Genomic DNA, 13,508 nt, shown 5'->3' with positions numbered 1-13,508 from the left:
CAACATGAGCATAGCCTGATTAAGTGGTAAAATAGCTTATACTAAACTTAAAATAGTCATTTTAATAATATAGTTTTCTTATGAACAAATCTTCTCTTAGCATATAAGTGAATGAAAGTCTTTAAAAAAACCCAAAATGTGATTTAACACGAGCATAGCCTAAGTCAAAGCGTATTAGTTGGTAAGCTATCTTAAAGGTCCCATATTGTAAAAAGTGAGATTTTCATGTCTTTTACATTATAAAGCAGGTTTAAGTGCTTTATAAATACTGTTAAACTATCAAAACACTCAATATATGAAGAAATAGACACAGCCCGTATTCAGAAATTGTACGTTTGAAACAAGCCGTTAGGATTTCTGTCCATTTGTGATGTCACAAATATACAATATTTAGACCGTTACACAGTTTTAAACGTAAACATTGTAAATGTGTCCCAGTTTATTTCCTGTTTGCAGTGTATGTGAATAACATCAGCTGACAGGAAGTAAACATGGACCCAAACTGTTGCCTAGCAATGCAATTCCATTGCAATTCCATTGAAATGCACTAAAACGGAGCGTTTCAGACAGAGGGTAAACACAGGTATATTCAGGCAAACAGTATGAGGAAAATAAAGTTTTTTTTTTAACATGCAGCATGTAAACATGTTCTAGTAGAAACACAAAATACAAGTATGAACCTGAAAATGAGCACGATATGGGACCTTTAAACTAAACTTAAAATTCCCATTAGCATAAGTCATTTAAATAACATTTTTCTTATAAACAAATCTCCATTTAACAAATAAGTAAATAAGTCTTTTAAAAAAGAAAAATGTGATTTAAGAATGAATATTTTGATGAAAAAACATACTTTCTGTCATTTATCCCACTGTTGTTTTATTTTTGTCCTGCTGCCAAAATTGTCCAAAATCTGGATGTTTAAACCCTAAATGCGTCACAAAGAGGCGAAAAATGAAATGAAATTGCTAGTGACAGTGAAGATGACCAACTAGACCTTTTTAGAGACCTTTAGCTTTAATACTTTTTATAAAAGCAACATTTTGTGCAAATGTTAGGTTAATTTGGGGAATATTTTAGCCTATAGCTAATGTTCCTGCCGTGTTAGCCAGTCAACAACACTTCATTTTCTTATAAACAAATCTCCATTTAGCATATAAGCAAAAAATAGTCATTAAAGTTCCCATATCGTGCTCATTTTCAGGTTCATACTTGTATTTTGTGTCTAATAGAACATGTTCACATGCTGTAATGTTCAAAAAACCCTTTATTTTCCTCATACTGTCTGCCTGAATATACCTGTATTTACCCCTCTGTCTGAAACGCTCCGTTTTAGCACATTTCAATGGAATTGCAACGGAATTGTGTTGCTAGGCAACAGCTTTGGTCCATGTTTACTTCCTGTCAGCTGATGTTATTTACATACACTGCAACAGGAAATAAACTGGGACACATTTAGAATGTTTACGTTTAATGTGTAATGGTCTAAATAGTGTATATTTGTGACATCACAAATGGACAGAAACGGCTTGTTTCAAACGCACAATTTTTGAATACGGGCTGTGTGTTTTGATAGTTTAACAGTATTTATATAGCACTTAAACCCGCTTCATAATATAAACGACAATATGGGACCTTTAAAAACCCCAAACTATCTTAAACTAAACTTAAAATTCTCATTAGCATAAGTCATTTTAATAATATATTTTTCTTAAAAACAAATCTCCATTTAGCATATTAGTAAATAATAGTCTTTAAAAACCCCAAATGTTTATAGACTGTTGTAATTACAAACAGTGGATTGCATATATGAAAACAGCCTTGAAAAAAAGGAAAAAATAAAGTATAAAAAAAATAAAACCCCCAAATGTGATTTAAAAGTGAGTATTTCAATATAAAAACATAGTTTCTGTTGTAACATTTATCCCTAGTTCTGCTGCTCTCTCCTGATTGGACGCCATCACCTGTGACAGAATCCGAACTCAGCTCCTGATTGGTCCAACCTCGCACACGTGGTTCCTGTCTGAGGGTGTGTGTAAGAGACAGAAAGAAACACACACATGGAGGAGGAGAGAGTTTAGGAAGGGAGGCAGATATTATGGTGCACCGGAGAGAGAGGGACTAACGGGGAGCTATGCCAGGGAGGCTTTTAGGATAATAAAAATATATTTTTTAATGCTGTTCTTCTAATTAATTGGATACCTGAAGGAGGTGGTGCAACAAGTGGAGTTTTTTTCTCTCCCAGCTATGGAAGAAGAGCAGAAGGACTCCACCAACGAGGAGGAGAGCATGAACCTCCCATCTCCTCCTGTGATTTTACCCCACCAAGCTTTACAGCAGCAGAACCACAGAACCACCAACTTCTTCATAGACAACATCCTGCGACCTGACTTCGGCTGCAGAAAGGAGAACCTGCTGGGTGCGCGTCTGCAAGCTGCGTGTCTGGACTCCAACTGCAGCAGCGACAGCACCTCTTCATCACCTTCTTCGTCCTCCTCTTCTTCATCTTCCTCCACGTCCTCCTCGCCGTCGAACAAGCAGAACTCGTCCAAACAGGCTGAACCGAGCTCGTCTATTAGGGTTGTGAGTGGCAGGAATGATGGAGGATCTCCTCCTCCCAGGACCAAGGAGAGCCAGCCCATGTTGTGGCCAGCTTGGGTTTACTGTACCAGATACTCGGACCGGCCCTCATCTGGTAAGGCGATAATAGTCACAGAGTTATACCAACTGGGGTGCTGGAGGGCTGGGGGACTTTACCCTTCTTCTTCCTCCACAGTTTTATTAAAGGCAAAGTTGTTTATAGTAGAAATATTTAATGTTTCTGGTGCTTCCTAGTGTGTCCTAGTGTGGCCAGCCAATCAAAACACAGGATTTTATTTTTAGAAAATTATATATAATTGAATATATATATTATTATATATATATATATATAATATTGAAATAAAATAGGAACAAACATTACCAAAATAAAATGACAATGAATATGAAAATAGAGTGTATCTCCTCTCTCTCTCTCACACAAAGACACTTTTACTTTTGAATGAAAACAGAGGATTTTATTTTAGAAAATAAATGCCATTGTGAAATAAAATAGAAACAAGCATTACCAAAATAAAATGATTATGAAAATAGAGTGTATATGCCTCCTCGCACAAAGACACTTCTACGCATGGTTCACTTCCTCCACAGTTTTATTAAATGCAAAGATATTTATGTGAGAAATAAGCAATGTTTCTGTATATCCAAGTGTGGCCTGCCAATCAAACATAGGATTTTATTTTAGAAAATTATATATAATTGAATATATATATATAATATTGAAATAAAATAGGAACAAACATTACCAAAATAAAGTGATTATGAATATGAAAATAGTGTATCTCGTCTCTCTCACACAAAGACACTTTTACGCACAAAGACACTTCACGCACCTCCACAGTTTTATTAAATGTATTCATATGAGCAATATTCAATGTGTCTGTAGCCAAGTGCGTCCAAATGTGGCCAGCCAATCACATTTATTTATTATTTATTTATTTTAGAAAATTATATGTAAATTTGAAATAAAAATAGGAACAAACATTACCATAATAAAATGATTATGAATATGAAAATAGAGTGTATCTCCTTTCTCCTCACACAAAGACACTTTTACGCACAGACACCTTTACGCACACGCCGATTGGAAACAGAAACCCTAAGAATTAGAAACCCTAATGTTTCTGTAGCCAAGTGCGTCCAAGTGTGGCCAGCCAATCAAAACACAGGATTTTATTTTTAGAAAATAAATGCAATTACGAAATAAAATAGGAACAAACATTTGAAAATATGAAAATAGAGTGTATCTCCTCTCTCTCACACAAAGACACTTTTACGCACAAAGACACTTTTACGCACAAGCCGATTGGAAACATTAAAGCTTATTATGGTATATAGTGTCTCATATTTGTTGCAGGGTATTTATTAATAGCTTGTATAATATGTCATCTTAAAATCGGCATAATTTTCAATGTAATTCGGTGTGCAATTTCATCATTATTATGGATTATATCATAGCTATAACAATAGGCTCCTCTGTCTGGTTTCTCTTTGCTCATATGCATTAAAATGTGTCTTATATGTTTTACAAAATGGCTCAAAATGGCATCATTTTCAATGTAATTCGGTGCACAAATTAATCACATTATGCTTAAAGGTTTTGAGTAATAAAAAGAGATATTAGGCCTCCAAATAATGGGTGAGAAGTATTCTTTTGACAGCATACGTTCATATATTTAAAGCTGATAATTATGGATTATATCATAGCTATAACAATAGGCTACTATTGTTTGTTTTTTTCGTTGCTCATCTGCATTATAATGTGTCTTATGTGTTTTAAAAAATGGCTCAAATACTGCAGTTCTGTCATATTTTAATAGATATTTTAGTAGTAGTATTACAACAAAAATAACAGTCATTTATGGTAATAATAAACAATAGTTGGATTGCACAGATATTATGATTTGTAAACGTCACACCATCACACGTACTAGCTTATAATAAACCAATTTTACCAAAATATATGATCTAAAAAGGATTTATTATCAAATGCAAATGGTTTTCAGTGTGGTTTTAAAACTATATTAAATAAAGGTGATGGAGTGGTCATTGTTGTGGTTTATATTTTTTTGAAAAACAATGAAATTATAACAAAACAATTAGGCTAGAATATATTTTCATTCGCTCCAAAAATCCCCTTTTAACCTGAATTGGTGCAGTTGATGCGTTCAGTGTCTGGAGACAAAATTGGAGAGTTAAAGCTCGTCATTTACAGCTGAAATAAGTGTTTTTTTAATAATAATAATAATTATAAAAATAACAGCAGAACGATGTCTGAATTCGATAGTATAATTTTGCATAATAATAATATTAAATATTAAATAAATACAAATATTTTTTTCATGATGAAGGTGCTTTTTAATGGACAAGGGATGCTTTTTTATTTGATTTTTCTTTTTTTTCTTTTCTATCCGGTTTATCGGACTGTGCGTTTATAACGCTTTATCCAAGCTTCCCTTTAAGTGTGTCGTATATTGCATTAAATCAACAATCAGTGCATAAACTACAGCGTCTTAATATCACACATACAGATGAATAACTACAGTATGTTATGACACATTTCTGCTGTATTCGGTGCATGCATCTCGGTCTGATTTGTGCACACAGCGCTGCAGCCATGTTTATAATGAAGTAACCCATAAAGGCCTGCATGGACAGCATTAATAGTATATGAGAGGTTTTGATGATGTGGATCTGTGAAGTCTGCAGAGAGACTCGCTTGTTTTGGCTACATGCATGGGCACTTTAACGCATCTCCTGGAGGCTACACCACATCCACACACCAAAACCTCCACATGTCTTTATTACAACAATGAAAACAAATTTTCTTTGTTTTTGTTTTTTTCTGCAACTGTCTCCACCATTTCCCTCCAATTCAAATCAAAAGTTGCCCTTGAGCAAGGCACCGACCAATCCTCCTAATAATGGGTTAAATGCAGAAGCTAAATTTCCCTGTGTGCTGTGCTTTGTACTGTGTAATGTTTTGTTTTTATACAATACAACTTTATTAATCCATGAATGCAATTTAATTCTGGGCACGAGTAAAAACAGACTATTACACTTTTAAAATCATTTGGTGTTATAAGGATACAGGACATTGCTGACCTAATATTAATTTATTTCTTTTCTTTCTTCTATTAATTATCTTCCACATTATAAGTCATGAACACACACATGAACTCCTCAGATTCAATAATATTAGCTGAATATAAATTAATAATCACACGTTGATGTAGGGTTTTGCAGTCTCAATGAGACCTTTAGTGGGCCTAAATTTCATGGCGGAGGAAAAAGTCAATATATTCATAATAGGGTGAGTTGCCGTAAAGTGGGACACTGCCTAATGTGGGACACCTAAGCTCCAGTGGGTGTAGATCTTCCTAAAATGAATAAAAGTCAATAAAACTATTGATATTTAATGTCTTTCTAATATGCCTAAATGCTTCAAAACTATTATAGTCTTTATTTATTATTATTTATAGTTTTATTGATGTTCGATTCTCCATGTAACATCCACCTACAAGCCTAGGTTTTGTAACAGCAGTAACATTAAATTACTGAACATGGGGTTACACATTTAGCCTTCAGTGTTTTGAATTAATTAAGGTGATTTTTAGGTCTTTTCACAGACTTTTCAGTGTCCCACATATCGGACACGACTGTCCTACATTAGAAAATCAAGATTTGTCTGATAAAACTTGGCACTAAGAGTACTGACATGTCTACCATTTCTTTTAAGAGTGTGCATTTTCTTTTTTTGGTTTGACTAGGACACATCCTGGGGTTTCAGTACTGGTGTGATTTAATATATTGGCTTCTTATCGCATTATATTCCAGAAATCTGAAATGAAAAAAAAGCATCCCAAATCTGGCTAATTCACCCTATTTTAAAGATTAAAAACTAGACTATAATTCTGTTTCTATTGATCTGCTATTGCTGTTAACAGGAGTGTGTTACTATATTCCATTTGTGTTTTAAAGGTTATGAAATAGGGCTGTTAAAGTTAACGCAATTATAACGCAAATTCGTTTTAAGGCCACTAATTTTTTTAATGCATTAATGCAACTTGCAATGTTTTGGGTTGTAACAGGCTCAGTTTGGTACCAACCATGTCATACTAGCTTGTCGTGAAGGAGGATAAATAACGCTCCAAACTTACACTAAATCTTGGTGAGGAAACACTGTCCTGGTCATTTTCAAAGGGGTCCCTTGACCTTTGACCTCCAGATATGTGAATGAAAATGGGTTCTATGGGTACCCACGAGTCTCCCCTTTACAGACATGCCCACTTTATGATAATCACATGCAGTTTGGGGCAAGTCATAGTCAAGTCAGCACACTGACACACTGACAGCTGTTGTTGCCTGTTGGGCTGCAGTTTGCCATGTTATGATTTGAGCATATTGTTTTATGCTAAATGCAGTACCTGTGAGGGTTTCTGGACAATATCTGTCATTGTTTTGTGTTGTTAATTGATTTCCAATAATAAATATAAACATACATTTGCATAATGCAGTATATTTGCCCACTCCCATGTTGATAAGACTATTAAATACTTGACAAATCTCCCTTTAAGGTACATTTTGAACAGATAAAAAATGTTTGTGTTTTCATATATGCAATCCACTGTTTTTGTAATTACAACAGTCTATAAACCAGCTTTTAAGTAGATGAGCTTTACAGACAAACCCATCAAGTACCCTTAACATTCAAAACCAAACCAAAACCAAGAAAAGAAATAACAATAATAATAATAATGACAAAAAGAAAGAGTAGAGTTAAAAAAAACAACAACAACAAAGCAAACAAAAAAAACAAAACACATAACATATATTTTAATCGATTGACAGCGCTACTATGAAATGATGGACATTGGATTACGCTGCAGATGATGGTGAAATGATGAACTGACCTACATTTGATGATATTGAGCACATACGCGCCTGCTGCGTTTCCAGCAGTAGAATAAATATTTTATTCCCCTTGTTGTCTCCACGCCAGGCCCAAGGACACGCAAACTGAAAAAGAAGAAGAGCAGCACCAAGGAGGACAAGCGGCCGAGGACTGCCTTCACGGCCGAGCAGCTGCAGAGACTGAAAACCGAGTTCACGGCCAACCGGTACATAACGGAGCAGCGGAGACAGAGTCTGGCTCAGGAACTGAACCTGAACGAGTCCCAGATCAAAATCTGGTTCCAGAACAAGAGGGCTAAGATTAAAAAAGCCACCGGCTACAAGAACGGCCTGGCCCTGCAGCTCATGGCGCAAGGACTGTACAACCACTCCACGACCACCGTGCAGGAGGACAAGGAGGACAGTGAATAGGACAAGTCCCCAATGCATGGGGGACAAGGAGGACAGTGAATAAGACATGTCCCCAATGCATGGGGGACAAGGAGGACAGTAAATAAGACATGTCCCCAATGCATGGAGGACAAGGAGGACAGTGAATGAGACATGTCCCCAATGCATGGGGGACACAACTGGACTCTCTCTGGAGATAAAAAAATGAACACTATTTAAAAAAAACACAGATTTCTGTTTATGGTGACAGTATATGGACATAATTATATAAATGAACGGTCGTTATTAAAGTTTATATAGCCAAACAGTTATCATGTTGTATACAGTATATTTAATTTCACCTCTCATCCGGGTCTTTTCCTGTCTGTTTTCTGTCTAATTGGCTCTATAGGGTTTTTTGTGGTCCCCCCCCCCTTCATACTTTACATGCGACACATTTTTCCTTCAACACATCCGACTCAAAACAAGCCAAAGATTTTAATATGTTCACATGTAGACTGAAATAAAGAAGAGAACGGTAGATATATATGGACTTCTTTTCATTCGTTTCCACAGACAAAACTGTGTTTTTGGTGATAAAAAATGTTAAAAACCTATTATTATTATTATCATTATGATTATTATGCAGGCCGAGTTTAGACTGATCTTTTGTTAAGTGGATTTTTATTTATTTTTTAATTAAAATTAATAAGGAGAAAAATTATGATTATTATATTATTAAAATTATTATCTATTCTTTTAAATTATTTTCTTTTAATTTTGTCACTTCAGCCACACAACCAGCTTTAACTGGATTTCCCATAAACATAAAATATATAGTTCACTCAGCAAATTTAAAGGAGCAACCCGTAATTAATAAGATGCTTTTGAATTATTAAAAATGTAATAAATTAAACAGCCTTTTTGGTGATAAAACATGTTAAAACCTATTATTCAGCCTATTATTATTAATATTATTATTATTATTATTATTCAGGCCGAGTTCAGACTGATCTTTTGTTAAGTGCATTTTTATTTAATTTTAATACCCTAATTGAAATGAATAAGGACAAAATTATGATGGATAGTTGTACAATCTATTTTTTTTTTATTTTGACACTTTTGTCACAACCAGCATGGCTTTAACTGGACTTCACATAAACATAAAATATATAGTTCACTCAGCAAATTTAAAGGAGCAACCCATAATTAATAACATGCATTTAAATTACAAAATTTTGAATAAATTAGACAGCGTTTTTGGTGATAAAAAAAATGTTAAACCTATTACTATTATTATTCAGGTCGAGTTCAGACTGATTTTTATTTATTTATTTATTTTTGAATACCCTGATTGAAATGAATAAGGAGAAAATTATGTTTATTAATTAAAAATGTATCTAATTTTTAATTATTTTTTTTATTTTGTCACTTCAACTACACAACCAGCATGGTTTAACTGGACTTCCCATAAAGAAAATTTAAAGGAGCAACCCGTAATTAATAACATACTTTTAAATTCTTAAAACTATTCAATTTCAATAAATTAAAAATAGAAAAACTTAGTACATTATTAATTAATTGCTGACTATATGGTTAAAACTGGATTATTTAATTTTAAATATTTTTTAAATATTTGAGACGATGGGGCAGAGACAGAAATACAAAAATACAACACACATTCACACACACACACACACACACACACACACACACACACACACACACACACAGAGAGAGTTCCTGTTTCACAGTTCATGTTTCACTATAATCAGACGCTGCTTGTTTCTCCATAATGGATAACATTTCACCTATTAATCTATTCTGGGCATTTACAAGATTTAACATCTCTGGTAAACTTTCACTCATGCAGAAGCTCTTGCAGGAGTTTAAATGAAATGAATACATTTACTGAGGAAAGCTGTCAGTGTCGTCCTCAGTCTGGTGCTTTAGGGGAGAAACATGGTCTACATGTGGCCCGTTTGGCCTCATGTGACCTCAGGTTCAGGTTTGATAGAGCCTGGCGGTGAACCCTGTGACATGGCGTGTGTGTGTTTGGGAGTGTGTGTGTGTGAGAGTACTCCAAGGTCAGTGAGAGCAGACCATACAAACGTATGATGGTGTGAAAGCTGTTTGCACTATAGCTGTTATTGATTATTTCAGCAAGGCATGGAGTTTTTTATCATTTAATTTAAATTTTTAAGGGGATGTGGGAGGGGAAAACACATTATATTCAGATTAACACTTTATTAATATTATTATTATTCTTATTATTCTTATTATTCTTATTCTTATTCTTATTCTTATTATTATTATTATAATGCTGAAAGCAGTCCCTTTTAATCTCCAGCAATGTGGTGCAATAGATATATATTTATATTATGAAAGGTATGATGATGTGAAAGCTGTTTGCACTATAGCTGTTATTGATTATTTCAGCAAGGCATGGAGCTTTTTTCATTTAATTTAAATTTTGAAGGGGAAGTGGGAGGGAAAAAACACATTATATTCAGAGTAACACTTATTATTATTATTATTATTAATTTACTGGTGAAAGCTGTCCCTTTTAATCCCCAGCAATGTGGTAAAATATATTTATATTATATTGTAAGTCAGTTACTAGGGTGCATTTATAATTGTCATTTGCCCTCACTTTCACTTCATCCAGTTCAGCGTTTATGTATTTTAAATTTATTATGACCAATATTCAACGTTTCAATCCTGTTAATTTTAGACACATATGAACCCATCCTCCTATTGCAAAATCTCGCAAGTGCATAAAATGAGGCTTACATTTATATTTAAAAAAGGCCCGTGAAGTCAGGGTTTATATCCAAAGCTTCTAATATGTATGCCGAATAATTCGCCATGACAGTATGATACAGATTTAATTGATAACACATATAAATATGCCGAAAAAGATATTCCACCTTGATTTTATTGTTTAATTGATGAAAAAGTGAATGATTTATGGCGCGCATTCTAGAACGTTCCAAACCATCAACACACACTAACGCGTTCTAGAACGTTCCAAACCAGCAACACACTCTGACGCGTTCTAGAACGTTCTGTTTGTTCCGTCGCTTATGTACAACTGATGGCGGATCGGATTATTTAATTAAGAGCTAACTAACGAGCAGCAGCAGCGGAGAGAGGAGGAGTTCACGGCCTCCGCGTTTTCAGGCTTTTTTAATTATTTCAAGTGGTGCGTTTGGGTTCGGCTCGGCCTATAGAGCACCAGATTTAATAAGCGCACCGCATAGCGTGGTAATAATTGATTTCAATAAGGACGAGACGACCAGGGAGTCGCTGTTAGTTTATAAAAGGCATGGTTATTTCAGATTTAATTATCCTTTCATCTTTAAAAAAAAAGACCTTATTTATTTATTTATTTATGAAGACTGTCAGACAATAATGCGCCTGTTAATGGTGCAAAATGTAATTTTATTGAATTAAATCGTCAAAGAAAAAAGGCTTAAAAACATTATTTGAATCATACTATTGCTATTTCTTTTTTGTAAATAATCCATAGCTCATGCATTCATTTTTCATCGTGAATGGAATACAGCAGCAGAGTCAAGCTTTGGTGCAGCTAAACTGTCTTTTATATATATATATATATATATATATATATATATATATATATATATATATTATAAAGTCAGCCCTGCAGCATCTCTGCAGCAGGAAACCTCCAGGGGTTCTGCAATATTAGGAATAATTTAATGCAACTGAAATTTATGAATGAATATTCATAGGGCTTGACACAAAATCTAATTATATAACATTATTTTTAAATGGGTCTATTTTGTTATGCCAAAATTAAGTATTTTGCACACTTTAAAGTATTTCTAATGCACTTCAGAAATTGAATAAGAGGTTGTGATTATGTTTAGAAAACACACACACACACACACACACACACAGGCCTAATGCGTTCCTAAATGCAGCCTCTTTGACCATCTGGCCTGCATGTGTGAACAGAGGTGGCTGGCTCTCTCCACGGTCAGCTAACCCTACAGCTTTAATATTATAATGATAGTTTCACACCCCGCTGTGAATGCGGAAGAGGAGCCTACCACAATGTATTTAAAATTCATACAATTATGAAACCAGAGAGAGGATCTCTCTCTCCCTCTCCCTCCCCTCCCACCTTGTCGTTTAGGAAAAGCCGAGGGTTTATCTGTAAAACAAAGAAAAGCCAGGGATCGTTTGCATAGTTAGCATAGTCTGCCTCGCAGGCACAATATGGATTTAATTTATATGCAAATGAAAGCAATAAAAAGGGGAATACACACTGGAAATCTAAAAAGGGGAGAGTTGGATTCGGAGCAGGTATGCACAAAACCCACAATGTTATATAATATCCACAAACTGCAGCAAAGATTGCATTAGAATCCATGCACCACTGTTGAAGTTAGCTAATTAAATATGATTTGTGTTATTAGGAAAGTTGCATTCATGAAATGCAACATTGCACTGCAAAAAAAGCTATAAAAAGTTTTCTATCACCATGTTTTTTTTTTCCTATTATAAGATATACAGGAGCAAATAGTACACAAACTGGGGCCCCCTTGAGAAACATGCAGGCTAACCACCTGTCATTCAAACAAAGAGGGTGCTGCTGGTGGTGGTGGTGCTGGTGGTGGGGTGACCTCACCAGTCCATGCAAACTATCAGTGTTTATTTTGTGTGATGCGCACTGCTGGAAAATGTCAACACGGAAGTAGAATAATAGTTTTTTTTGGGGGAAAACTATTATAGCTGCAGAGACAATGAAAACGCACCCATGCAGAGACATACAAGCATGTGCAAAAAGGCAGGAAAAGAGACCAAAGAGCCTCTTAGATCACTGCCCTGTGACGGTCGGTGGTGCTAAGTAGAGAGAGAGTAATTCCTTCCCAGCTGCTGCCTCCATAATGGGACGAGTGAGGACACAAAAAGAGAGGTCCTTCATGTCTCTTCAACTATTTTTTTCTCTCCCTAAATTACTGTAGATGCCCCAAATCAGATTGGCCTTTTGGATTTAGACCGCGTACAAAATTGCACGATTTGCCACGCTGTGCACAAACAGAAAGCAGTTGCAGAGCAAGAAGAATGGCTATTCTTATTTATTTTGTCTTCCTCGACTGACATGTAGAAAATGAGTGACATTATATGCAGCTCATCCAGCTGTATGATGCAACACAGTATTCATGTGTTTGGATCAGACTGTTCAGTCAGTCAGAGTTCAACTTGTATTTCATAATGACACACTTTATTTCTTAATGTCACTGTTGCATGGCAGCATCGCCTTTCAGCCAATCACGAGCCTCCTGCCTCTGAAACAAGCAAGCTCAACGAATTCTTCCTTTGTAGGATATCTCATGAAAAGTTATTCCTCATTTTTCACCAGTTTTCCTACGAATATATCCGGCAACACAAGTCAATTTCTGTTCATTACATGTGTACAGTCTTCACAGGAAACTACTTGGTTAGGTTTAGGCAGCAAAAATACTTAGTTAGGTTTAGGAAAAGACTAGTCATGAATAGTCATTTGGGTTAAAATAACTACGGAAGTGGCGTAACTTAAGTACGGAAATTACGTGACAAATAAGTCAACGTTTGGGTTAAAATAACTACGGAAG

At 35.0% G+C, this 13,508-nt stretch overlaps 1 protein-coding gene across 2 annotated transcripts; it reads left to right on the top strand.

Moving 5' to 3' along the window:
* Positions 1 to 2,081: 2,081 nt before the first annotated feature.
* On the top strand, positions 2,082 to 8,210 carry LOC119483564 (homeobox protein engrailed-1-B-like). Of its 2 annotated transcripts, none has more exons than XM_037761796.1 (2): positions 2,082 to 2,695; positions 7,589 to 8,210. In XM_037761796.1, the coding sequence occupies exons 1-2, from the start codon at positions 2,248 to 2,250 to the stop codon at positions 7,921 to 7,923; spliced, it is 783 nt and encodes a 260-aa protein (XP_037617724.1). In that variant the 5' UTR covers positions 2,082 to 2,247; the 3' UTR covers positions 7,924 to 8,210. The 2 variants fall into 2 exon arrangements, with proteins under 2 accessions (XP_037617724.1, XP_037617725.1); XM_037761797.1 differs by having other exon boundaries at positions 2,083 to 2,695; positions 7,601 to 8,210.
* Positions 8,211 to 13,508: the final 5,298 nt, after the last annotated feature.

This window comes from Sebastes umbrosus, chromosome 24, assembly GCF_015220745.1.
Source record: "Sebastes umbrosus isolate fSebUmb1 chromosome 24, fSebUmb1.pri, whole genome shotgun sequence".
In the NCBI taxonomy this organism is placed as follows: Eukaryota; Metazoa; Chordata; class Actinopteri; order Perciformes; family Sebastidae; genus Sebastes; species Sebastes umbrosus.
This window is presented reverse-complemented; position numbering and strand designations above follow the sequence as displayed.